Source organism: Pseudonaja textilis, chromosome 5 (assembly GCF_049901715.1).
Source record: "Pseudonaja textilis isolate UNSWEBS1 chromosome 5, rPseTex1.2, whole genome shotgun sequence".
Lineage (NCBI taxonomy): Eukaryota > Metazoa > Chordata > Lepidosauria > Squamata > Elapidae > Pseudonaja > Pseudonaja textilis.
The window spans coordinates 55,718,643-55,746,252 of record NC_141994.1 but is presented as its reverse complement, the minus strand read 5'-3'; the positions used below and the strand labels follow the sequence as shown (position 1 = coordinate 55,746,252).

Sequence of the window (27,610 nt, the reverse complement as noted above, 5' to 3'; positions counted from 1 at the left end):
AATTGAAAACATTTTGTAGGATTATTTCTTGTAATCAGTTTTAACCACATCAATTTTAATTACAGCCTTGTATCTATTCTTCCACTTCAGCATTTCAAAAGGTATCTTTGGCCTTGCAGTTTAAAGGCTTGTGACTCTAGCTCAGATGCCAAGGAAGAAGATTAAATTAATATGCCTCTCAATCAAATTGGTTTTAATTTCAAATCAACTTAAACCTCTGTCCATTCTTACTTTAAAAATTAAGCAAGTTTCACCAGTGTGTTTTAAAACCTTCCCATCTATCTCAGCCAATACTGTACAGTATTCTCAGTAAACTATTTTGGATTTTCATGGTGAGAAGTTTTTGTTTACCATCCATGCGGTCATCTAACATTTGAAGAATATTAATCTTTGTTCTAAGAAAAAGATGGTCATATAGCCACCTCCTTACCTCTGGCATGAGTTTCTTGTGATCATACGCTGACTGAAATTTTAATGGGGGAAGGGTGGAATTGCAACAGAAGAATCTTGGAGGCTTCAGCTGTGCTGCATTTCAGCTCCAGACTAGTGTTGACCAACTCTATTTATCATTAACATTAACAGAAAAAAACAGGTGGCAGGCTGGAACCATTCAATGCCCTGAAGGAAGGGGAGACTAAAATATCAAATTTCCAGCATCAATTGAGAAATTTCCTTTTGAGAAATTAAAAGCAGATTTGAATTAATCTCTGAGGCATTGTATTTTCAGAAAAGTTAAATAAAAGCACAAAAGATAACAGTATTGCAAAAATTGTTTGTAAGGAATTTCTTTTTCTTGTTTCCCTAGCTTTCTTAATTACTTGGCTTTTGTCTAGGGGGCTTCTTTCAATACCTTTTATTAAATCTCTTTTTCCTATGCAAGTTTGTTTTATGGCTGGCCTGATGTTCCCTTTGGGCTTTTCCTGCTTGGGTGTCACCACTGTCCTCATGAAGTTCCCTTTCCACAATATAAACTAATAAAAACAACTCTCCATGCTAAGAAGGCAGAAGGCAGAAGGACAGATGAAGTTATATTTCTGCTGGTGATAAATGTCTTTTTATATGTTGATCAACTGATTCATATATTATCTTAAATTGTAATTTAATCATTTTATCAAATAAGTCATAGTTAGGTTTACACAACATGCTAAGTTATAAAATGTTTAAAAACTACAATATCTGAATTCACAGAATATGTTCAAAATCAATTATTTAATAATTATTTAAGACACAATAGCATATTAATCCAGCTTCCCGAGTTTGCATTTTCATTAGACCATAAATCAACATTGAGTTAACACAATGAGTCACAAATTAGTGAAATTTATTTTAGTTTAAGAGTTGTATGTTTCCTTAACACAAAAATCCTAGTTTTTTTCAATTTTACTTAAAATAGCAAATTAAACACTCATTTTCCTGAAAATATAGATTGAATTTATTAAAGTGGAACAGATGTCATGTTTCTTGTACTATTTATTTTACATTTAATAAGTTACCCCAAAGGTGCTTTTTCAAGAGGTCTTCTGATTATTCTTTGAAGATATTTCGCTTGTCATCTAAGAAGCTTCTTCAGCTCTGGTGGGGAATCCAATCAGAGCTGAAGCTTCTTGGATGAGCAACGGAACACCTTCAAAGAAAAACCAGAAAGTCCAGTTACTTTTGGGACAACCATGACCTGGATGACTGAGAATCTCCATAGACATTTAATTATTTAGTTTTTAATGTTCTTAGAACTCATAACGGCATTCCATTATAACGGTATTTCCTGCACTTTAGGATGGTCCTTGCTGTGGCAAGTAGCAGCAACATAACCCTGCGTGTGAAGTCACCCCGAGTCAAGAATGACCCAAAGATCTGCATTTTTATTTCTACACGTATCCTAACTATGCATATACAGGCACTGGCTGCATACACAGAATCTGCTTAAGTGCATTGCCGAAGCCGAAAATGTCAATAAAGGCCGGCTTTGAGGTGCTTGTTTCTATTGCCTGAATGAGAATCCCTTCCCCACGTGTACACATGCAGCGCATAACACGAAGGGCAACAGAAACAACACAGCACGCGCTTTTAATTTCAGCACATCAACCGTACAGCCCGCGACGGTTTCCCAATGTTTTCTTCCCCGCCCCCCCCCCCAATTCGCGCCTCCTTCTCCTCCTCCTCCAATCGCTATCCGCAGACCCTCCTCTATCGCAGTGGGCGGGGCTTATCGAAGAGCGCCAAAGAGCAGGACTCTCGCCTCATTTCCCCCCCCCCCGCCACCTCCGCCCCAGGCGAAACCAGGGAAGTAAAACCCGCCTCCCGTCCTTTTCACTCCGCCCCTCGAACTTTGCCCCGCCCCGTGCAACCAGCCGGAAGGATGCGTTCCCGGAAGTTCCGGTGGGGCCGTCGCTGTGTGGGGTAAACAATAATGGCGGAGGCTGCGGTGGCCCCCGGTGGTGGCGGAGTAGCGGGAGCGACAGCCACGGCAGCGGTTGTCACGGCTTCCAGCGCTGGCGACTCCGCCACCACCCTCACCACCACGGCCTCCAGCCTCCCCACAGCCGAGCCTCAACCACCGTCCGCCGGAGCCGGAGGGGGAAGCATCAGCTGTTGGACTAAGCAAGTCGCCTGCAGGTAACGTGCTGAGACGAGGGCGGCTGATGGCGCCTCCGGTTCCTCTTTCATCCCAACCATTCCCGGTCCCGACTCGCCTTTCTGAGAGCCCGTCGACGCTTTCTTTCCCGTTTCTCTCGCCCTGAAGATAAAACCAGACTTCGCCCTCGCTTAAGGTCATCTCCTACCTGGCTGGCTGGCTTCCCTGGGATATTTTGTCCCTCTTGTCTCTGGCATATAAAAAGCTGCTTTAGATCGCTGTTGCGCTCCCTTCCCTGTCTTGGCTGGCTTGACTTTTATTTTTTATTTTTGCAGTGGGTAGTTAATGAAGCCAAGCTGACACCCGCACAAAGCCCAGGCAAAAGGGGGCTGCGATCGCGGTGGAGACTGGAGGGAAGCTGGGTTTGCCTTTTTTGTTTCTCTCGGTGCCTTTCCCCACTTTTGGAGCTTGCTGGGTTGTTTTTCTTACTATTATCACGTTGGCCTCCGCGACCTTTTGTTTTGGTTACTACTTCACTACAGCAAATATTCCCTGCCCTCTCTGGAGTCTTTGTATTTATTTCTCTCTCTCCTCATCAGCCCTTCTTAAAAGTACCGCTATGTATTCGTAGGCATCACTACAAGTGTAATCTTTCCTTGTTGCCATTGTTGGTGTCTGCCAACAACCTACAGTACTGCACCGCCTTTTGAGTTTTAGCATTAAGGTCTTCGGGTTTTTCTTTTTTTCCTCTTTGATCCTGTTTCTCTTTGACAGGGTAGCTGCAATCAGGATGTTTTATTACGTGGAAACTTAACATTATAGTAATCGGATTGTGCAAGCTGCTTTGTGATGGGCAAAGTTAAAAAAAGAATTGCCTGGTGTGTTTGAAAGTTCTACTTGGAATGCGTTCAAATGGCTATTTGTAGTATCGTATGTATATAGGAGTGTATTAAAAATGAATTCATTTTTAGGTTTTGATCTTGGATAGAAGTGGTGTATACTTCTGACTCGTGTAGTATTGTATCCTCAAAGAATAGTATACTGTGCATTTTGCTCTCCAGTTTCATGTTGTTCAGAAGTGCCAAAGCCCTCTTATAAGTATAAATTTAAAGTAAACTCTTTATGGTTACATCACCTTCATTTTTTACTACTATTTTTTCTACTGAAAGTCATGTATCTTTATTTTTTTCCTGTTTTGTGCAAAAAGTCCAAAAGGGACTAACTATTAAAAGAAAATCAGTCATTTTATTTCTTCTCTCCACTTCCTTCCCTCCCTCCCTTTCTTCCTATTTTCTGTCACTTCTTGTTGCAGAATCTAATAAAATTGCCAAGTACCAAAAGCCTATCATATTAATGTATATTATTATTGTTAGCCTTGAATAAGTGTTCATTATCTGTTGCGTTTTATTGTTTATCTTGGCTTTGGATAGTATATTTTTTTCTTGATTTTGCTTTTTGAATTACTTGCCACAAATTATGAGAGCTTTATAAATCTTTTAAATAAATGCATAATCTAATAAGATAAGGTTTGAACAATCAGTAAGATTTGAAAATAAGAAATTAATATATTCAAGGAAATAAGTATTAGCTGCAGAACTCACATCAGTATGGACCATATCCTTTTTTATTTTTGAAACAAGAACACATAAAATAATTTGGGAGAACTCCCAGAATCTGTATAAAATTGTTGTGTAAGATTTTGCAACTTTTAAGTCATCAATGGATCCAATCCAGTTTATAATAGTTTATCTTAGAATAAATAGTTGAGAATTTTATCTTTGCAATTTGTCGATTTGAATGGATTAAATATGATTTTGCCACAAAAGAGAAACTGATATTTTTAACTTCTAGGAATGGGATATAAATGGAGAAATTGTACCAAAAATTAGTATCTCATCCTACTTCTTAACTTATTTATATGTTTTTGCAATTGTGGGAATTGGACATAATTAGATATTTTAACTGGTATTCTGGATTATATCTGAACTTGCTTACTGTCAGTTAGTAAATGGTATTTGTCCTATGAAGGTCACCTGAAAATGTTATGAATATGCAACTGTAAAATATATGAAACTTTGTTGCTAGCCTCACTGTTGATGTGCCAAGTTAAAAAATCTAAATGTAAGAATATGCATGCACAATATCAGAGGGAAGAAGTTTAATCTGGGTTCCATTTTGTTCTTTGATAATGTGATAATACTGCAGATGTTTTTCTCTTTTTCAGAATACACAAAAATATCATTTCAGTGCTTTGTATGGCTAGAAAACTTCATTTCATGGGAAATCTGGTTAATGAGACACAGAATTTTCACAGTTTCTCTTATTCATAAAGTATAGGTTTAAACATGCATTTAGAGATTTTCCTCCTCACTTCTGTCCAAGCTGAATAAACTAAGGATGGATTATTTTGGAATAATAGCTGTTCTATTATTAAGATGGCTTTGGCTCTAATAAATTTTGGAAAGTATCCCTTTTGATGCTGATCCTGAATCTTTTAGCTAAAATATTATATTTAAATTTATATTGAATAGATATTCTAAAACTGAGCATACTGTAGACTTCATACTTTTTTTCTGTCTCTTAAATTATTAGGTTAAATTCTTAGTGGTTGTGGTCTCTCAGTTTCTAGTGGCTTGTATAACATGAGTTGGTTTCTGATTTGAAGTAGTTACCCAGTGTGAATCTGAATAAAGAACAATATGTAATAATTAACTCAGGAAATAATATAATTTCAACATCTTAAGCATAATTTCCTATGGGTGTTTATTACAGACTGAATTGGATACAATTCCCTGATGTAAATAGCAGGGCAGCTTTTCCATGCTCCAGTGAATGCATAATAGTCAGGTAGCTAAAATGGGTCACAGTTAATTAAAAAGTATAGAATCAGAATCTATTTCACTACTCTTCAAAATTGCTTTTTTTAGAAACATAAAATCAGATGCAATTGATTTAAATTAAAATGACTACATCTAATGAACACAGGATAAGAAACAGGTTAATTATGCTGCGTCACCTCAGGCTAAAGATCTCCTATCAGTGAAATTGTTAAAAACATGAGATTTTGCTATGTTATAGGTTCACTTGAGGCTGTTGTTAAAATGAAGTGGATTTAACCATCTGGCCTAAAGCATCTGTACTGAATACATGTTCAGGTTTGGAGTAGGCGTTGTTGAAACTCAATCTGTACAGGTCAAATTGTACTGCACAAAAGATTCACTGTTCACTTCATATTTGACAATTGTAACATTTACTGAGTCTGGCCTTGTGTGTATTTGTCTCATTGTACTCAAACACTATATGAAAGATGCTGGGAAAGTCCATCTTCAAAGAATGTGAGGTGAAAATAATTAAAACTATTTACATTTGTTCAGTTTTATATTCATAATTAGTATATTTTTTATTATAAATTATTTGCTTTATTACTATCTCATCTTATTTCTAACTTTCCCCTTCCTGAGCACATCTGTTCCCCCCGTTGCTTATCTGTTAACAAAAGAGCTTTACTGTACATTATTGAGGTCATTGTAGGACCTAGCAGCAAATGTGCATGATCAGATTAAAGTAATGAAACCTCTGCAGGCAGCACATAATCCAAGTTAATGTTTCAATTAAATACAAATTAGAAACAATGAAGTGCCTTTCATCTTTGGATGTATTGTGTGTTTTAAAATCCCAGACCTGTTATTGCTATAATTGTTTTGATACTTGTTTCCACAGAGGAATGTAACTTAATAATAATGTAGCAAGTTTGCCATAATGTTTTGATTCAGTGAAAGGCAGGTCCTAGTTTTTTATGGGCTAGAGGTTGCCATTTCAAATTTGCAAATTAGGCAGCTGCTCTTTTAATAGATAACCTTTGGGCAATCGAACTGTTTGTAGTACCTGAAGAGGTAAAACAGGCATTTTGTGCACTGTCTAAATCCATATAAGATTATTTCATTGTACTGATGTGTGATCATAGCTTACTGTGTATATGGATTTTTTTAAAAATGGATGGCTAGGATGGGTTTAAGTGACACATCTATATGTAATACATTTTAACTGCCAGTGTCCCACTTTATTTCATTCCGACCTTGTGCTTCACAGCTCCCAACAATCCCTTCGTGCCCATCTACTTTGTGGTTGTGCATAACCACAAAGGGATAGGAGCATAGCAAATGTTATGGTAAGCTGCTGCAAACTTTTTTTTATTAATTATATGCCATCAAGTTATTTTTGACTTCTAGTGACTACATAGACAGATTTTTCTCCATGGTAGTCTATCCCAGGGCTGCCAAACTCGCGTCATCACATGACATATTGCAGCTTTCCCCCCCTTTATTAAATCGGGAGTGGGCGTGGCCAGCATGTGACACATCCGGTTCATGCCTACAAGTTGGAATGCTCTACCCAATTCCATTACTACAGCCTCAAACCCTCATAGCTTCAATCTCAAACTGTCTACCATGGACCTCACCCCATTCTTTTTTTTTTTTTAAATATACGTTATTGATTTTACAATTAAAATAGACCAACAACACATACATAAATGCAAGAGAGAAAAAGGAGTCTAGAAAGAGGGGAAAAAAATAGAAAAAGATAGAAAACAGTTAAAAACATTTTCATCTTTGTGAGACCTCCTTTTTATCCTTATTTTATACCATATACACAATTAATCCTTACATATATCTGTATATCACTACTATGATTCTATCATATCTTCTTTTGCCTTTTAGTGTGAAACCTATCTTTGATCTATCCATTTGTACCAGCAGTTCCAGCTGTCATAATATATTGAAGTGTCTTTATCTTTTAATGCCAAGGTTAATTTGTCCATTTCTGCGCAACTTGAATTTTTTTGGATAATCATCTCCTCTGATGGAACATGAGGCTGTTTCCAACATTGTGCAAAAGCCAATCTGGCTGCTGTCAAAATATGTATTAATATATATTTCACTTTTTTTTTGGTAGTTCTTTATCAAAGATCCCTAATAGAAAGGAATCTGGTTTAAATTCGATCTGTTCTGTTGTCATTTCCTCCAACCAATTTCTAATTTTCTGCCAATATTTTTGAGCTTCTGTACAAGACCACCACATATGGAAGAAAGTTCCCTCTTTTTCTTTTTTGCATTTCCAACAGTTCGGATTCATATTGGGGTGCATCTTCGCTAATCTCGAAGGAGGAAGGTGCCACCTGTAAAACATTTTATAGGCATTTTCTTTGTACGCTACCGATTTTATTATTTCTACCCTTTTTTATTACAGACCTTTTCTCATTTTGTTAAGGTGATACTACGTCCTATGTTCCTACTCCAGGCTATCATGTTCCCTTTAACAATTTCTTCCTCTAATTCTACCTCTAATAAATAATTATAATTTTTTTTTGCCTGATCCTTATAAAATTTTATCTAATTGCTGGAGTTTATTATTAATTCCAAATTCTTTCTTGTCCTGTTTGTATCTACTTTGGATTTGAAGATATACCCACCGATCAATTTTTAATCCCTGATCTTGAAGGTCTTGCCACGATTTCATATTTCCTTGTGTATCCAATAGGTCCTTATATTTAATCATTTTAGTAATATCCAAATTATTTGGGTGGATCATTGCCTCCATTGTTGAGATCCAGATTGGTATCTTTAAGTAGTGTTTTTTTCCATATTTTCTTCCAATTAATAATGAATCTGATTAGGTGTCTGTGAAAATATTTCTGGCTAGTTTTCCCAATATCCCATAAAAAGCATGGCCTTCTAAGAATAATATTCTCTTATTAGTTAAATTCACCCATTCCTTCAACCATATTAAAGAGGCTGCACTATAATACAGCTCCCAATTTGGACGTGCCAGCCCTCCCCTGCTTTTCATATCCTGCATTGCCTTTAAGTTTATTCTAGGTTTTTTCCCTTGCCAGATGAATTTTGCAGTTATTTTATTAAGTTCTTTAAAAAACTTTATTTACTTTGATTGGAATCGTCTGAAATATATAGAGGAATTTTGGAAGAATATTCAATTTAATAGCAGCAATCCTGCCTAATAATGAAAGTTGCAGCTTGCCCCATGTTTCTAAATCCTTCTTTACCTGTTGCATTAATTTATCATAATTATTTTTCTTAAGTGTCTTACAATGTGCTGTCAACCATATTCCTAAATATTTCTTTATCACTTGTATTCCCATAACTTCTTCTAGTTCTAATTTCTGTTTTTCTGTTAAATTTTTGGTCATTAATTTTGTTTTCTTCCTATTAATTTTTAGTCCTGCTACTGCTCCAAATTGTTCTAATTCATTCATCAATTGTTGTCCTATTTCTATTGGTTCTTCAATGAAAAAAAAATCATATCATTCGCAAATGCTTGCAACTTATATTCTTCTTTCTTAACTTTTAATCTTTTTATGTCTGGGTTCTGTCTAATTTGCGTTAATAATGCTTCTAGTGATAATATGAAGAGCAGGGGGACCTCACCTCATTCTTAAGAGGTCCTTAAAGGGGTGTGCATAAGCACACCAGCGTGCCTACCGTCCCTGTCTCACTGTCCCCATTTACTGTATTTACTTCCTTTGTTCATGTTATGTTCATACCTATACATCTTGTACATATTTTACAAACAAACAAACAAACAAACAAATAAATACATAAATAAATAAATAAAAAGTTTGACAGCACTGCTCTATTCTTAAGGTGGTCTTTTAGGCCTTTCATCACTCTTGCCACTGAATCCATCCACTTTGCTGCTGGCTGTCCTGTTTCTTTTCTTTCCTTCCATTTTTTTTTTAGAATTAAAACCTTTTCCAGGGAGCTAAGTCTTCACATAATGAGTCTGAAGTAGGATAAAATTTACTATTATTTCTCAATTAATTTTCATGGAAGAGATTTTTTTAGAGAGCAAAACCAATACAAATTTAAAGATTAAAAAAAAAACTAAAGAAAAGTGGTAAGTGAATAAACAAGCAAATAAACAAGCAAAAGAAAAGAAAGATATAGAGAAGCAGCTTTTGATCTTCTTTACAGCAGTTATAAATGCATTTATATTATTCTATCAGTCTCTGTAGTTATACCATGGTACCTTTCCATATCCCACTCTTTTTGATATCAAAATTACATTTTATCTGTGTTCAGCAAAAAGTCTGTAAAATAACTGATATATGTAGTTGTTCTTTCCCTAATCAGCCAAGTTGGTTTTACCCTCTCTCATTTTCACCCACCATTCCTCTGCTGTGGGTATTTTGCAATTTTTCAATCATTGTGCATATAATAATCTCACTGCAAATACTATGTATAAAAAACTTCCATAGGCCTTTTCCACTCTGTTCATTAGTCCCAACAACAACAAAAAACCACTGTATTTTGAATATTTAATATTAATCTTTAAAATTCTTCCTATATGTGCATTTGAATTAAAATCTGACAGGCACATGTGAAATACTATCAAGGTGCAATCATTAGTTAGATGTGCTGTACAAAATGCATTTTTAACAATGGTCAGATGTAATTAAGGGAAGAAACACATTTAGGATTAATGCAAATCTATTAAGCAGTGGCTTTAAAACATCCTAGCTTAATGGAATTATTTGGAATATTGCATCCTAGCTTAATGGAATATTTCCTAGCAACTCAACTGCTAAAGAAGTAGTAAGAAACTCTGCACATGGGTCATGATTTCAAGACTGCACCTGTAGGTAAAAGAGGAAGCATTATTCCAGCAGACACTGTGTCTCCCATATTAGGCAGGCAAACTAGTTTTGGGAGAATTTCTCTGATTCCTTGATTATTATACAATGCTCAAAAAAATAAAGAGAACACAAAAATAAGACATCCTAGATCTGAATGAGTGAAATATTAAATACTTTGTTCATTACATAGTTGAATGTGCTGACAACAAAATCACACAAAAATTATCAATGGAAATCAAATTTAGCAACCCATGGAGGTCTGGATTTGGTGTTACACTCAAAATTAAAGTGGAAAAAAACACTACAGGCTGATTCAACTTTGATGTAATGTCATTAAAACAAGTCAAAATGAGGCTCAGTAGTGTGTGTGGCCTCCATGTGCCTGTATGACCTCCTTACAACACCTGGGCATGCTCCTGATGAGGTGGCGGATGGTCTCCTGAGGGATCTCTTCCCACACCTGGACTAAAGCATCCCCCAACTCCTGGACAGTCTGTGGTGCAACGTGGCGTTGGTGGATGGAGCGAGACATGATGTCCCAGATGTGCTCAATTGGATTCAGGTCTGGGGAACGGGCAGGCCAGTCCGTAGCATCAATGCCTTCGTCTTGTAGGAACTGCTGACACACTCCAGCCACATGAGGTCTAGCATTGTCTTGTATTAGGAGGAACCCAGGGCCAACCGCACCAGCATATGGTCTCACAAGGGCTCTGTGGATCTCATCTTGGTACCTAATGGCAGTCAGGCTACCTCTGGTGAGCACATGGAGGGCTGGGCAGCCCCCTAAAGAAATGCCATCCCACACCATTACTGACCCACTGCTAAACTGGTCATGCTGGAGGATGTTGCAGGCAGCAGAACATTCTCCATGGCGTCTCCAGACCCATGTCACGTCTGTCACATGTGCTCAGTGTGAACCTGCTTTCATCTGTGAAGAGCACAAGGCACCAGTGGAGAATTTGCCAATCTTGGTGTTCTCTGGCAAATGCCAAACGTCCTGCATGGTGTTGGGCTGTAAACACAACCCCCACCTGTGGACGTCGGGCCCTGATACCACCCTCATGGAGTCTATTTCTGACCGTTTGAGCAGCCACATTCACATTTGTGGCCCGCTGGAGGTCATTTTGCAAGGCTCTGGCAGTGCTCCTCCTGTCCCTCCTTGCACAAAGGCAGAGGTAGCGGTCCTGATGCTGGGTTGTTGCCCTCCTGTGGCCTCCTCCACGTCTCCTGATGTACTGGCCTGTCTCCTGGTAGCGCCTCCATGCTCTGGACACTACACTGACAGACACAGCAAACCTTCTTGCCACAGCTCGCATTGATGTGCCATCCTGGATGAGCTGCACTACCTGAGCCACTTGTGCGGGTTGTAAACTCCATCTCATGCTATCACTAGAGTGAAATCACCGCCAGCATTCAAAAGTGATCAAACCATCAGCCAGAAAGCATAGGATCTGAGAAGTGGTATGTGGTCACCACCCGCAGAACCACTCCTTTATTGGGGATGTCTTGCTACCTGCCTATGCTTTCCACCTGTTGTCTATTCCATTTGCACAACAGCATGTGGAATTGATTGTCAATCAGTGTTGCTACCTAAGTGGACAGTTTGATTTCACAGAAGTGTGATTGACTTGGAGTTACATTGTGTTGTTTAAGCGTTCCCTTTATTTTTTTGAGCAGTGTATTTTTTAAATTCACACAATACTCAGTAAATTTCCAATGGAATCGAGCTGGGAATGACTCAGGCACTCATCATTTGAAGCTTGGATATTGCAGTGTGTTTCTGCCTGGGGATGCCTTTGAAGGCTGCGTATAAATTTCAGTTGGTATAAAATGTTAGCTGCCCATTTCTGCTGAGTGAAGAACCACTTTAACAATATGACACTTCTTTTAGGGTGCTTCATCACTTGTTAAATGATGGTCCACTCAAATTTAATGTGCCAGTGTTTATATATAAAGCCCAGTTTAGAAATAAAGCAGTGTTTGAATAGCCTTTTGTTTATTTTTTTTTCAGGGACTGGGTTTAACTTTATTATGAATGTTTTAACTGGCATAATTTGAATTTTAGAGGGATTAGGTTTCATGCGCTGTAAACTGTGTTTTGAGATTAGGCAGTATATAAATTTCTGTAGTAATCTTGTAAAAACTGAAATTTAATGGGATATTATGAAATCATAAAGATATTCTGTTACCTTCAACCTGATCATATTAAGATGTCATTTGATTAGCAATCTGAAATGAATCCTTTTCCATTTCCTTTCACTTTTTTTTAAATATTTGTACATTTTTTATTTAAAAAGTGGTTATGCTGTCTTTATAATTGGTTAATTTTAGATATGATATGCAATCAAATTATTCTTTGGGTAACATTGAAAAAAATGAATTAAATATTAATATATTAAAACTTTTTGTCTGATATATTAAAATTCGGTCTCAAATTTATCTCTTTGTGCATTTCTTCGAATTGCAGATAGATATTTAAGAATGCCAATACATTCAGGAGTGTTGAAAAAAGTGCTGCAATATCTGCTTTTGGGAATATTTACTGCCTTGAGCAAATGTATTTTTAATTGATGGCAAAATTTGTTTTGCTGCATGAAAGGAGAGTATTTTACTATAGGTCTGGATTTTATAATTTTCCCACTTCTTTAATTGAGAAGACTTTTTGGCTTTATATAAGATAGGCAGGCAATTTTTTTATTTTTCAGACTTGGGGAAATTAAGTGTTTCAACTGATTTTTAGGAACTGAAGCTGTACTTATTCTCTGTTATATAATATTGATACTATTGTGTACAGCTGTCTGACATATTTTAAATTCAAAATATGCTGTTTCAACCTGATAAGTATTTCAGTACTGTGCAATCTTAGTAGAAGTATTTCAAGCTCAAATACAGGATTGGATGTGTCAAAGTGCTTCTTCCGATAGGTTTGAGAGAATGTGTGTCAAGCTTGAAATATTTTGCACATCTGTGCTATTCCATAGTTTTCTTTTTTCTGGCTGGATTAAAACATGATATATTCATTTCTATTAGCTTTTCATTTATTGATTTTGCAAGTAGGTGTATTTTAACAAAATAATGGTGACTGTTAAGACAGACTGCACATGACATGAATGACTTTAATAAAATGCAAACCTGCATTTAAAAGCATACAAATTGCAGTTTAGGGTGGAAGGGCAAAATTGGCAAAAGAATAAAAAACAAGAATCAGACTATGTAGACATAGGCTTGACTGATCAGTTACAGCTTCAGTTCACATTAAAAGGTTCTCTGGTGATCTGCTTAACTAAAGAACCTATAAGCAGCCAAAACCAAAGATAAAAATGGTATATGCATAATTTTGTATTTATTTGTTTTGTCATGTTTGTAGAGTGTATATTGGAGATCCTTTGAGAGCTGTATGCAACGAAATTTCATTTTAATATATGCTGATTAGTGTACATGCAGAGTGACAAAGCTATTCTGTTCTATCCTATCCTATCCTATTCTATTCTTTGACTTACAAACATGGTTGGGACTCAAACGTCCATCACTAAGCGATGGGTTGTTAAGTCATCATGTGACCACATTCAATTTTATGACCTTTTTTTGTGACAGTCATTAAGTGTATCTGGCTTCTCCAATTGACTTTGCTTATTGGAAGCTGGTTCGGAAGGAACCCTAAGCCTGTTATATTTTACTCTTGGGTTGTTAATTTCTGAATAAAGCTTATTACCTTTTGTGGTAGTTTTTTTTTTCTAATTTGACCATGCTCATCTGGTTTACACACTTCCTTTTTAATTCAGTGTGGCATCCCACTTTATTCTTACCGTTGTTTATTTTGTATACTTTTCTTAAAAAGGGATTTCCAAAGTTTGAATTAAGTGCTGCTTTGCTGCTCCATTTTATAATAATATAAATCCTGCAATAAAAGAGAATGCATTTTATTCAGATAAGTATAAATCTCTCCCTAGGGCAGAATGTTTATATCTTAAACTACAGGTAGTTTCTTGAGTTATAGCAATTGAGGCTGGAATTTGTATTGCTAATTGTGACATGTACACCCATTACTTAGCAATTGCAATCCCAGCAGTTCCAGGCAGGAACTGTGAAGCACAAGCAATTCTATAGGCAGGAGAATCTTTTTGGCATGCCCCTATTAAGTGCAGGGAGGTGAACAAGCAGTGGGAGAGGGAGCAGCTTCCAACTTCCTGCTGGCTTCCGAATTGACTTTACTTGCCAGCAAGGAACATTGGATATCACGTTCACATGATTACAGTATATGTTTATGGAGTTTTCAGCAGTGGTGGCTATTAGTTTAGGTAGCTGCAAAATGTAGTTAGAAAAATCCATGATACACTAATTATCAACACTAGAGCTCTTAATGACTAGAGTGTTGAGTTTAGCACTCCAGAACATTAGGATTATTATTCAGGAGTGTTTGTAATGTATTTCCAGCAGGCATGATGGAATTCCATCACAATATTCTTTCTGGTTCAGCCATATTTACCAATTTATGTCTTTCAGATATTTCATGCATGGTGTTTGCAAGGAAGGGGACAACTGCCGTTATTCCCATGACCTCTACACTACTCACTCTGGCATGGTGTGTAGGTATTTTCAGAGAGGATGCTGTGCTTATGGAGATCGTTGCAGGTATAGAAATGCTCTATATTTTTACCAGGAGCAAATTCCCTATATTTCTGGCTAGTTATCCTCAGTGACTTTTAAAGAGATAAACAAGTTTTAGTTTAATGAATGTGATAAAACATGGGCAAGCCTGATCATGGAAGTTGCACATTACCCGTTTCAGGTGTAAATATCAGTGCTAATGTAGTAGCAATGTTACTTGGTATAGTGAAAGCAGCCACTACTATTATATTTGTAAGCAAAGAACAGGATTGTGATTTGTAGTGCTACCATCAAATGGTTTCACATCACTGGGAAACTTCATGTAGTGTGTTATACTGATATATTTTGTTTTCTACAGAAGCTTATGCAGATACTGAGAAAAAGGACTGTTAGGTAGAATTTTAATCATAAACTGAACTTGGAAATATAATGTCAATTTGAGACGGTAATAGCTATCGTGTTTATAACTGCTTACTAATTGCCATTCTCTGAACAGTGCAAAACTTTTATAGAAGTCATTTAGGAGGCAGGACCATAACAAAATAAATATTTTACTGCTGTGTCCCATTTCATTCTAGCTTTGACTAACCTGATACCTTCCATTTGGATGCCTCTCTAAAGTCACTCTAATCCCCATCATCCACAAATGTAAATGAATGTTCCAGGCTGCAAAATATGTGGAGAGAGAAAACAGACCATCTCTCAAAAGTTCACATGTCTAATTCAACAACCATATTAAAGCCCCAAAACAGTGAAGTTATTTTGTTTTTGTTTCCAGATTATCCATGGGTGAGCAGTCTACGTGTAGAGTAATAAAGTATATATTCTTTAATACATATGCAAAGGGCTCAGGAAGAATGATATATAGTACTCCTACATGCATAATTTCTTCTTCCTCTTTTTTATTTTCTGATTTTATAAAAACACACACACACACACACACACACACACACACACACACACACACACACAAACTGGATGCGGAAATGTAAAGATGAAATAATTGGAAGAAAGAGAATTCCTAGGATATAATCCAGTACTGTAATGAATGGAAGTCCACAAATATGGGAATGCAGATTCCTTTTCTCTCACTGACCTTCAAAATCTGCTTTAGAGACTTTTTAGAACAGTTTTTGATTTCCCAATAATTGCTTTTTTTTACTGATCAAACAAGTTGATAAGTGGCTTGTATCTCTCACAAGGGCACTTATATCATCTGATGGCTCTTCCAGCAGTACAGAGTGCTAGAGAAAATATTTACCTCAGTAAAGCTTAACAAGTCACTTCAAAATATACTGTCAAGTAACTGTTTAAGGCCACTTCAAGTATCTTAATGGGTTCTCTTTCCCATCCCTCTTCCATGCAATGCATTTCTGATTCCTTGAAGCAATTTCTTTTAACTGGACTTCACATAGTGTTGTTTTTGCAATTTCTGTCTTTGCTCCTTATCAGATATGAACATACCAAGCCATTGAAAAGAGAAGACACAACTACTGTGAGTCCAGTTGCAAAACCCTATCCTTCGGCCTCAACGGATGTAACCCCATCTCCTGGAACACTTGAAGTGAGCAGCGGTGAAACTGAAGACAAAGAACTGGCAGCTGCAGGAGCTGGGGCTGAAGATTGGGTGAATGCTGTGGAGTTTATTCCTGGGCAGCCGTATTTTGGTCGTGGTAAGTTGATTCGTTGTAATAAGTGATAAATGTTTTATTGCCAACTGGGGCTGTTTTTGGAGGGGGGGTCTCCCTAGACTTAGTATCTAAGCAAGAGCTATTCATTTGAACAGTTGTTCTGCTTTGTGTTATAACCCGCCTTATAATAAATCAAACACTGATTTATGGGGTTTCTTCCAAGTCTTGCCACTGAGGGCAGTGCCTCTCTATGGTCCATTTAGTTGAGCACAATTGGCCAGCCATCTGTTGTGGTCTGAAAGTGCCAAATATTCTAGGGAGGCTTTTAAATTGCACATTCATTGAAGGAAGGTCCACTGAACTCGCTCACCTAAAAAAATCATACCTAATATAATAACAAATAAGGAGTGTGGGCAGCAAGAGGAAGTTGTATATGCAAAATGCTGCTGCAGTCTCCAGATTTTATTAGCTAGGAGAGATTTGATTTGCCTTTCCGTATCATTTGCCTTTCTATAGTTTAGAGTTAAACAAGAGAATATAAATTTGTCCAAGTAATTTATCCTTCCTTTTATTAGGAATATTTTCCTTATCCAAGTAATAAATGTTCTTTTTCAGACTGAAGTTGGTTCTTTTTGTGTGTGAAGTGAAAAACATTGTAGCCTCTGAAGATCACTTTTTATCTTTAGAACCTCAGCAAACCACCATTTCTTCTCCTGAAGTTTAAGTGTAATCTGATAACAGCAATATCTGATACAGTTTATGGACTGAATGCAGAATTAATCATTTGTACTTCAAATTGTATCTTTTATAATATCAGTTCTGACTGAGAGTTAGGCTTCCTTGATTCTTCCCTATGCCCAATTTTTGTAGTGCCTTGCTTAACTAAAAATATGGCAAGCACACATGCTTGGCCTTTGTATTATTTTAGTTAGTTCTAAATATTTTAGTTGGTTCTAATAAATTATCACCATTCAAATGTAACTTTTGGATTTGTTGCCACATGTATAGCAGTAGCACTTGAGACTTATTTACCGCTTTACAGCCCTCTCTAAGTGGTTTATAGAGTCAGCATATTTTCCCCAGCAATCTGGGTCCTCATTTTACTGACCTCAGAAGGATGGAAGGCTGAATCAACCTTGAGCTGTGAGAACCAAACTGCTACAATCAGCAGTCAGCAGAATGATTAGCTTGCAGTATTGCGTTCTAACCACTGCACCACCACGGCTCTTAAACATAGCTGTGATTGTTTTTTACGTTATTTTAAACTTTCAGTAAGTACAGGTTGTCCTTGATTTACAACCGTTAGTTTAACTAGGGCTTGAATTCAATGACAGCCTCTGAAAAAAATCAGTTACAACCCAAATTTGAACTTACAGCTATTGACTGCGGTCATGTGATTGCAATTTGGGCACTTGGAACTGGTTCCCTGGCTCATGTGATCACAATTTGTGAGCGTTTTTTTGCCAGTTTCTGACAAAAAAAACCAAAAAAACCTGGGAACATATATTATCAGTTAAGATGGATTTATACTTATTGTATGCCCATATGACTTTTCTTACAACAATGGTAAGTATGGCCATCAAATTGGGTCTGATCGCAATTTATGATGGAAATTCCAATCCCAATTGTGTTTGTATTGTTCAGGACTATGTGTACTACGTTTATTTTGTTCAAATGATTATAGCATTACTCAGAGATGCTAATAAGAGCACAGGGCCTAAATTGTTCAGCTTGCTTCTTGTGACTCAGCTTTTTGTTTTTGGTGTGCAGATCTTGTTCTTTGTTCAAATAATTTCTCTTCTAATCCAGTCAAGCTGTTGATGAATAACTCACTCTATTGCTCTGTATACATTTCCAGTTGTCAGCACTTCTTTAATAATACGTTTACTTCTCTAATGACATGTTTAGGGAGGAACCTAGCCATAATTTGTTACATATTACTACTCAAGTCCTGGACGCAACCAAAATAACACAAACATGCATGCTGTGAACTAAATCATTCATATAGTTTTATCCTTGCCATGAAACCTGCTATGATGGAACCTGATTTACACAGAAGATTTCTTAACATTCTCCTGGATATGAAAAATTATTTAGAAAAATCAGCACTGTGAAGCAGCTGCCATTCTTCTATGAGCCATGCTATATGAGCAGGGTTCACTATTAAGCTGATTTGTATTAACTTGGGAAAAGACACCTGAAATGCTTCATTCTCTGGCTTTCTACTACCAGATACCAAAATCCGAATATCATAATAATTGAAATTAGTAATAATTGTCAATACTTACCTCCCCGTGGTTGTCCTTTACCTTTAGTAGTTGGCTAAATGTTTTAAAGGTGGTACTTTTACATGTCAGTCTGCATGCATGCAAAATGTGCACATTAGCATACCTCCATGCTTTTCATGTGCTGTACAGTATGTACGTTCTTAAATGTTTCACTTGGAATGGACTACTGAACTAAATGTTTTTTCCTGTCCATGTTTTTGAAATACATTAAAAAGATGTTTTATGTGGTTTCAAATAATTTGTAAGATGATATTTTGTGTGGAAAACAAAAAAGAGGACTAACCTGTAGCTATTTTCCTTAAGTAAAATATTTTGTATGATTACATTTTTTAAAAAAAAAAGGCTACTCAAGTTTTGCCATTCAAAAATCAAATGCTCTGTGTCTTCATTCTGATTGCTCCAGCTGCTCCTTCCTGCACTGAAACTCCTCTGCAGGGAATGGTAATTGAAGAGGAATATGAAAAACAGCAAACCAGCTTAGAGATGAAGAAACAGCTCTGTCCCTATGCTGCAGTAGGAGAATGTCGTTATGGAGAAAACTGCGTATATATTCATGGGGATATTTGCGACATGTGTGGCCTGCAAGTCCTCCATCCCGCTGATGCTGCACAGAGATCATTACACATAAAGGTAAGTGGGAAAAATAAGTGAAATAAGTCGTTGGCTAGAAAAACCACAGAAAATTTTGAGTTATTGCAAAGGGTTTCTCAGGTCCAGAGAAGAGCAACAAAAATGATTGGAGGGCTGGAGGCTAAAACGTATGAAGAACGGCTACAGGAATTGTGTATGTGTACTCTAATGAAAACAAGGACATGGGGAGAGATGATAGCACTTTTCCAATATTTGAGGGGCTCCTACAAAGATGGGGGGGGGAAACTATTTTCCAAAGCACCCAAAAAACAAGACAAGAAACAAAGGTTGGAAACTAAGGAGAAAATCAACCTAGAACTAAGGAGAAATTTCCGAATGGTGAGAGCAATTAACCAACAGAATAGCTTGCCTTCAGAAGTTCTGGGTGTTCTGTCACTGAAGGCTTTTAAAAAGGGACTGGAAAGCCATTTGTCTAAAATGATACAGGATCTCCTGCTTGAGCAGGGGGTTGGACCAGAAGACCTCCAAGGTCTCTCCCAACTCTATTATTCTATGTTTTATTCTGTGTTTTAAATCTTTCTTATCATAGGTCCAAGCAAGTGGCTGATGGCCTGGTTATGCTGCTATGCAGAATTTGGGCAGAATGCTTTAGTGTTAACGGGGGCCAAAATAAAGAAAACTAGAGCAGTCAACTCCAAGTCTCCATCCCCACCCTTCTCCCAGAGCATCTCTTCTTAGTTAGAGCAAATAATAGGGAAATTTTACCTGCAGAAAATGGCACCAAAGGTCTAAGACCTAATAACTAGCATTTTGAATTGGGTCTGGAAGCGACTGGCACCCAGTACTGTCTCCCTGAAGGATAGGGATCATTTCACTAAACTTGATAATGCAGGCTAGCAAATGGACAGCCAATGACAGTTTGTGGACCTTCCTCAACAAGAGCCCCATGTAAAGCAAACTGGAAGATGATGACTGTACAGGTCCCCGTTTTCAATGCATTCTGATTTAGGTAAAATCATAACTGGCAGACCAGACAAAGCTGATCAAAGGCTTTCTTGGTCATAACAATAGCAGTAGCATTTAGACTTATATAAAGCTTCATATTCCTTATCGTCCCTCTCTAAGTGGTTTACAGAGTCAGCATATTGCCTCCAACAATCTGGGTTCTCATTTTACTGATCTTGGAAGGATAGAAGGCTGAGTCAACCTTGAGCCAATCAGGATCGAACTCCTGGCAGTCAGCAGAATTAGCTTGCGATATGCATACTAACCACTGCACCACCACGGCTCATGATGCTGCTATAGTAGGAGTGATTGGTCCAAGAACACCCCGAAATTGTGTGCCTGCTCTTTTGGGAAACAAATTCTGTCCAGAACAATATCTATAGATCCCAAATGTTTCTGTACTTACAGTATTTTTGTCTACTGGGATTCAGTCTTAGTCTGTCCATAGACTGGGGTAAGTTTGAGTATCATCAGTATATGGACGATATGGAACCACAAACCAATGGATTGTGTTGCCCAATAACTTCAGGTAAATATTAAGCAAGATGGGGGAGAGGGACAGTCCTTAGGTGTCCTGCAGTGAAATGCCAAAGCTTGATATGTCTTTCCCAAAAAAGAATTGGACCTGACTACTAAGGCAGAAGAAGAACTGCTGCCAAAATGTGCTCCTAGTCGCCAACCTTCAGAGAAGATCCAAAAGAATGCTATGATGCATGACATTAAATGCCACTAAGAAAGGCTATCAAACTCCTGGCCCATGGGCCGGATGCGTCACGCGCTGGCCATGCCCACGCCCAGTTTAGCAAGGGTGGGGGGGGGAAGTCCCGATACGTCATATGATGCTGCCGTGACATGAGTTTGACACCCCTGCACTAAGGGGTCCAACAGGACTAAGAGAGAAGCACCCTTTAGGTCTGTTGCAAAGCGATTAAGGTTGTTTCTACGCTGTATGCAGGCCTGAATCCAACTGAAAGAATTCCAGATAAACCATCTGATCCAGAATATCCAAGCAACAAGATGGTTTCTGCACTTGATAATTATCGTTTTCCTAACTGTTCCTTTGAGGAGGTGAGATAAACTACTTGGTGTTATTTTGCTTTCTAAGAGATGGATTCTTAGAAAATAAAATATTTTCAGAGCCTGCCATCTGTGTGGGATACATGATGCTATGTTTCCCCTTTGAAATACATTGGAGCAATAATTGGGAAAGTATGTATTTTAAGTTAACCACAGACTTTAAAATATGAGAAACTCTTTACAGATGACAATGTATTTATCATTATTTCATTTTAAACTTTAGTGGGAATTATATAAAGTGAATTTCAATGATAATAGAAGGGATCAACTTTAAAAAAAAATAAAAAAATGGAACCACAGACAAACTTACCAATAATAAATGTTTGTGAGAAATGATAGGATTCTGAATATCCTTCTGAAATGGCTAATAGCATATTTTATCCAGCTTCTCCCTATTACTATATGCCAGTATATTATTATGGTCAGTAAATGTTAAATGTGATTATCCAGTTCAGGTTAGTTCATACCTAGACGGATGAAATACATGATTATACCTTTTACAGTACTGGGCTTCAAATAAAAATGAACGAAGTGAGTTTCAAGATTTATATTAAAATCACTGTCCTCAATTGTAGAGAAGACACAACACAGAAAGAAGATACAATATTCTTGTGCACAGGATGCATATTTTCAGCTTACTCACTGGAATTGGTAGTTACATTTCATTTCCATGGATTTGGAGGGGTAAAGGAATAAATAGTCCAACTATTTCTGAATACGTGATAGTTTGATTACCTATTGCCATTTTGACATTTACAGTTGCTTCTAGTAGATACTAATGGAACTTAATTGTGGGCAGATACCATGGGTTTGTTATGTTACATGCATTTTATTTATATATTATCGGTCTTGTTTTTGCTGAAAACTAACCCACCTTTAGTAAAACTGTATTTTATTTCAGTATTTTAGTTCTTTCTGTCAGAAGAATTTTAAAAAAACAAAGACAAGGCGCCAAGAAAGCAGTATAAAAAGTAAAACATTCACCCGTTCTCATTCTTTCCATGCCCAGGGGGAGTTTTATAATCTGAAACCTTTAAGGAAAAATTACATTTGAAGTTGACAGAGTAGAGCATTGCAGAAGTTATAGATCGCTAAATGCTTTCATGATGGTTTTTTCTCTCTCTCTCACTTCAACTTTATGATCAATAGTGTCAGTTTCTTCTCCTTTCCTTCACAGTCTTGCATCGAAGCACATGAGAAAGACATGGAGCTCTCCTTTGCAGTTCAGCGTAGTAAAGACATGGTGTGTGGAATCTGCATGGAGGTGGTATATGAAAAAGCCAATCCCAGCGAGCGTCGATTTGGGATTCTATCCAACTGCAATCATACTTACTGTCTCAAGTGCATTCGCAAGTGGAGGAGTGCTAAACAATTTGAGAGCAAGATCATAAAGTGAGGCACTTCCCCATGTCCGTTGTGCTTTGTTTCTTGGGGAGAATTAGTATTTTGTGTGAACTGGCAACTTCGTCCCTCTTTCATCCCAAGACTGCATTTAATACATAAGTAATGTTATAATTCAGCATTGAGTGGGGGGTTTTTTGGATCAATTTTCTGACTTCAGTATTCTTGACTGGTCAGCAAGGTCCACTGAGTTTGAATGTTAAGTCATACTTTTTTTGTTGTTGTTAAATGGAAGCAACCTGCTGTTCTGTTGGTTGGTTTCTATACAAAATCACTTGGGATCAAGTGGTGCAAGAGACAGAAACTCCAAACATGTGTTTCTTAAGTCTTTTCTCGTTCATTACTGAGCCAGTGGCCCATTCCTTTTTAAAATCTGCTTGGAAAAACCAAACCAAACCAATATGGACATCCAAGAAAACAAAAGTTACAAAAATAAATTTATTTATATCTAAAGAAAAATGAGTCTGTGTGTGAAATGTTTTTCCCCTTCATGTTCTTTGAAAACCTCAATAAATGCCTTGGGTTGGGGGGGTTTTGGGGGTGGAGGGGGAGGAGTTTTACATTGTTTAAAAAAATGCAATAGACCGGACAGAGATACAATAGACTGCTTGTAAAGGTGGTTGTATGTCTGTGCTGGGAATGGTGCCCCTGTCATGTAGAATTTTGCAGTGCAGTCTGTTCGTTTCCCAGGTCCTGCCCAGAATGTCGGATCACTTCTAACTTTGTCATTCCAAGTGAGTACTGGGTGGAGGAGAAGGAAGAGAAGCAGAAACTCATTCAGAAATACAAGGAGGCAATGAGGTATGAGCATTGCAGCCTCGAACCGAGTTTGACTGCAGAGGTTAAAGGGCGTACATGGAGAAAAGTGTTACCTGAAGTCCTCTCATGCCTCCTTCCCACCCCACCCCATGAGATGCATCTTTAACCACGAGCAGATGCATGCTGCGTACACAAGTAACCTTTGTGCCAAATAGCCTCATGTGCTGTTCCCTTGTCCACCCAGTTTACAATTTAGTCATAAACTATAGCACATTTTATACTGGAGTGTTTCCTCTGCATGCACCTATCCATACGCACACCTTTTCAGTATGCACATCCACGTAATCCACTGTGTTACATATGTTAATTAATTTAACATGGTTTCCACAACAAGCAGTCTTTCTTTTTTAAAGAAAAAGTCACCTGGCTTATAAAGCAAATACAATACTGAAATCTGATTGGCTATGCTGTGAGTAAGGGTTGCGATATTTTCCTTTCCAGCAACAAGCCATGCAGGTATTTTGATGAAGGCCGTGGGAGCTGCCCATTTGGAGGGAACTGTTTTTACAAACACGCATATCCTGATGGTCGCCGAGAGGAACCCCAAAGGCAGAAAGTGGGAACTTCAAGTAGATACAGAGTAAGTCCCACTGCTTTTGTTGACTTTTTTTTCCCTTTGCAATAGAAAAATAAGTTTTGAATTAGACTTCTGAAGATAGTTGAATAAAAACTATTTTGACCTACAGGATGGGGAAGGGGCATCAAAAGAATAACTTTATAGAAGCAAAAACTTCATATCCTCTTATAATTTTTTTCCTGCACCGTTTTTTGACATCTTTTAATCATGAGAGGTTAATCAACTTAAAAGTCCAGGATCATGTAATGGGCATGATTAAATGTAACGTAGCCAAATCAGAGCAATGCCAATACTATATTTTTATGTTGAATGAACGAACGTTTCTTGTAGGATGACTTGGTAAGAATAGTTGATTTTTGTGAAACATGCATTGTTCTACATAAATGTTCGCTTAGTGCTACTTAGAATAATGTATCTAGTCCCCTTTGTCTACTTTAATTATAAAATGGTGGATAACGATGTAGCTTTAATATTTTTTTATTTTAAGAATGATCAAGTAGCCCTCCCTGGAATGAAATTGTATCAGAATTAGCAAGAGAGTCTTCCCACCAAATCTAAATTAGTAAGATATATTAATGAAGGCCTGGCTGTAGCCGACCCCCTCAAGACTATTAGCCCTCTATTGTGGTCAACTAAGAGCTTAATTATCCCTTTCTATCATCTCTTGTTTGAAATTTCTTGAATGTGCAGAAAATGGATAGTATCCAAAGGTACCTCCTGTTAGGTAGACTGCAATTTGCAGGCTTGTTATAATGCTGTGGTGTTTGTCTGTTTTTAGGCTACATCTTTGACACAGAGGTACACCTTACATGCAAGTATGCAAAATGTCTGCCCAACAGAAAAAAAGTTGTAAAAAATGTCAGGATTATGATTATATTTTTCATGATCCTAATTCCTTGCATGGGTATCTGTAGAGATTTTCTTTGATTTTCAGATACTGGTAGCATTAGAGAGGTAATCTTGACCTAAATCAGGGGTGTCAAACTCAAGACCCAAGGGCCAGATCCAGCCCGCACAGTGCTTAGATCTGGCCCACGGGACCGTCCCGGAAACCGTGATCTGGATCCAGCTCAAAGGGTGCTTACACTGGCCCATGGTGCCTCTGCCAGCAAAAACGGAGCTCAAGAGGGTCACATGTAGCCTTCCTGAGCTCCGTTTTCACTTGCAGAGCGCTCAGCACCCCCAACATGAGTGCCGTTCAGCTGGCCACGCCCACCCTGGCCACGCCCACCCCACTCCCCCATGGTCAAACACAACCTGAAGCGGCCCTCAATGAAGTCAAGTTTGACACCCCTGTCCTAAATAATCCCCCTTTGACCAAGCTTTCTCTCTTAAGCTTTTTTTTTTTTTTTTGAGGAACAAGGAATATTGGAACACCAGCTGTAGGAATCATCTACGCTGGAAGACTAGGTTTGTTTGGGGAATGGCGCTCACGTGAGGCCAGTAATTCTGCTCTACTTGTAGGCTCAGCGGAGAAACCGGTTCTGGGAATTCATTGAAGAGAGGGAGAGCAGCGATCCCTTTGAGAATGATGAGGATGAGGTGGTGACCTTTGAGCTGGGTGAAATGCTTCTCATGTTGCTGGCGGCAGGAGGCGATGATGACCTAACAGACTCCGAGGATGAATGGGACTTGTTTCATGATGAGCTGGAAGACTATTATGACTTGGACCTATAGCACATCTTTGTGGTGTTTGGACTGTCTGCTCCATTGCCCCCCCACCCTCCCAGGCAGTAGCTCTTTTTCCTGTGGTGTTGTGGCAGTGCCTGTGTTTTTCTCCTAGGCAGGCCTATCAATTCCAGGTGCTGCTGTTATAACTCCCCCACCCCAAGATCTGTCTCCTTTTTCCTCCCTTCCCACCTGTCCCCTTCTTCCAAGCCCTAGGAGTGTGTTTCTTTTTCTGTTAAACAAATGACATGAAATAAACCTTTAAAGCGTTAGTTTTTTTTTTGTAAAAATGGATTTAACTGACAGACAGATTAGACTTGTTGCTTTATATCTGTGTTCCTGACAGGATTCACCCAGTTCCAGGGTTCAAATGTTTACAGGACTTCCACACTCATCTTTAAGAGCCCAGATACAAACCTGAGAACACTGGCTGTACGGCGGGGGGGATGGGCAGATGTTGGCCAACTGCCTTGTTCCACAAAAAGAGACTCTGAAAACCAATTTTCCTACTTCAGATTTCAGGCCAGCACATATTTTCTTGGCTGGCTTTAGCTCCATTCCAAACCCCCCTCATGTACATGTGTTCATTTGTGGTTTTGGTCTCTTGTTTACTTGCACATTTACTATTTACTACTGTGTAACCAGAACCAGGTGCGAATGTTCCGGTTTTTACTGTTTGGCATGAAAGGCAAATGTGTTTGTGTGTGAAAGGAGAACTTTCTATGTATGTATATACAAATAAAATACAGAGTTGTATCCCAAGGGCTGGGCAACTTGGTATATGTGTGTATTAAACCCTCTCCCTCTAGTCTCTCATCCCCTTCTTTACACAAACCTTTTGGTGCATGATATCTTAACATTCAACTGGATTTTGAAATGAATGTTGTGGTCTCAGCAAATTCTGTGGAAATTGTCTTTGAAACAACTAATAGAGTAGACACTTCCTTATTGACACCAGCACTCCATTCTCTTCCTAGTCATCCTTCTACTCCTTTTGGGTGTATCTGAGTCACACAGGTGTAAGAATATTGCTAGCCAGAATTTGGACCAAATTATCCACTAGGGTACCACCATATTGGGGTTCTTGTACTCTCTTCATCTTCGCAAAGTTGTAGAACAGTGATAAATTAATCAGAGTTAAAACCACAAAATCCCTGCCTCTCTTAGAAGGATCCTTGATGCCTTGCAGAACACCTGAGTTAGCTAAGTAGGCTCCAGTTCTACCAGGAAGAACTCCTGAGGTCATCAAAGTCTTTTTTCCTCTTTTCCTCTCCCCTCTTCAAGGGAATTTTAACTTTCATTACATTTAATGCTGCTGGGTTGTCCTTGAATTGTTCTGCTTATGTCCTTTTAGATTGCATTTCCTTTCACTTTTAAATGGAATCAAAATATGTTGCTGAAGTCTGTGTTACTTTGCAGCTGCCTTTTGTAAGAAGCACTTTTCCCAAATAAAAAAGAAAAAAAAGTATGATCTCTTGTATTCTTGAGATTTCATTGGGATGGGGGGGAAATCCATTCGGGAGGAGAAAATGGCTTTTTTTTTTAAATTTTGCAGCAACTTGAGTATCAGCTTCAATTTCTATTTAAATGCTATAAAAATTGCATTAATCTAAGGTAGCCTACCATAAATCTGCCTGGATTATTAGATTGACAATTTTATGTATGGATCTTCCAAGTAGTCACTGTGAGACATCAGCCTGATTATCTCTGAATGAATCAGAT

At 37.9% G+C, this 27,610-nt stretch overlaps 2 protein-coding genes across 7 annotated transcripts in view; one reads left to right on the top strand and one right to left on the bottom strand.

Annotated features, from left to right (window-relative positions):
- LOC113435178 (uncharacterized) overlaps positions 1–561 on the bottom strand; it is a 45,961-nt gene extending 45,400 nt beyond the window's left edge. For all 4 annotated transcript variants that reach the window (XM_087934959.1, XM_087934958.1, XM_087934961.1 and 1 more), the window contains exon 1: positions 431–561. In XM_087934959.1, the coding sequence (XP_087791085.1) occupies positions 431–456 (26 nt within the window). In that variant the 5' untranslated portion in view covers positions 457–561. The remainder of the gene's footprint in view (positions 1–430) is intronic.
- Positions 562–2,378: 1,817 nt separating this feature from the next.
- MKRN1 (makorin ring finger protein 1) lies at positions 2,379–27,356 on the top strand. 3 transcript variants are annotated; one of them, XM_026723833.2, is made up of 8 exons: positions 2,379–2,613; positions 14,727–14,855; positions 16,284–16,504; positions 19,154–19,380; positions 22,601–22,815; positions 23,515–23,558; positions 24,085–24,223; positions 25,685–27,356. In XM_026723833.2, exons 1-8 carry the CDS (start codon positions 2,408–2,410, stop codon positions 25,767–25,769), a joined length of 1,266 nt encoding a protein of 421 aa, XP_026579618.2. In that variant the 5' UTR covers positions 2,379–2,407; the 3' UTR covers positions 25,770–27,356. The 3 variants fall into 3 exon arrangements, with proteins under 3 accessions (XP_026579618.2, XP_026579485.2, XP_026579552.2); XM_026723700.2 differs by having other exon boundaries at positions 23,515–23,625; XM_026723767.2 differs by lacking the exon at positions 23,515–23,558.
- The last annotated feature ends 254 nt before the right edge of the window (positions 27,357–27,610 follow it).

Coding starts and splice junctions, on each gene's coding strand:
- MKRN1 (XM_026723700.2), top strand. CDS start 2,408: ATGGCGGAGGCTGCGGTGGCCCCCGGTGGTGGCGGAGTAGCGGGAGCG. Junction 19,381..22,600: donor AGAGATCATTACACATAAAG/GTAAGTGGGAAA, acceptor TTTCCTTCACAG/TCTTGCATCGAAGCACATGA. Junction 23,626..24,084: donor AAATACAAGGAGGCAATGAG/GTATGAGCATTG, acceptor TTTCCTTTCCAG/CAACAAGCCATGCAGGTATT.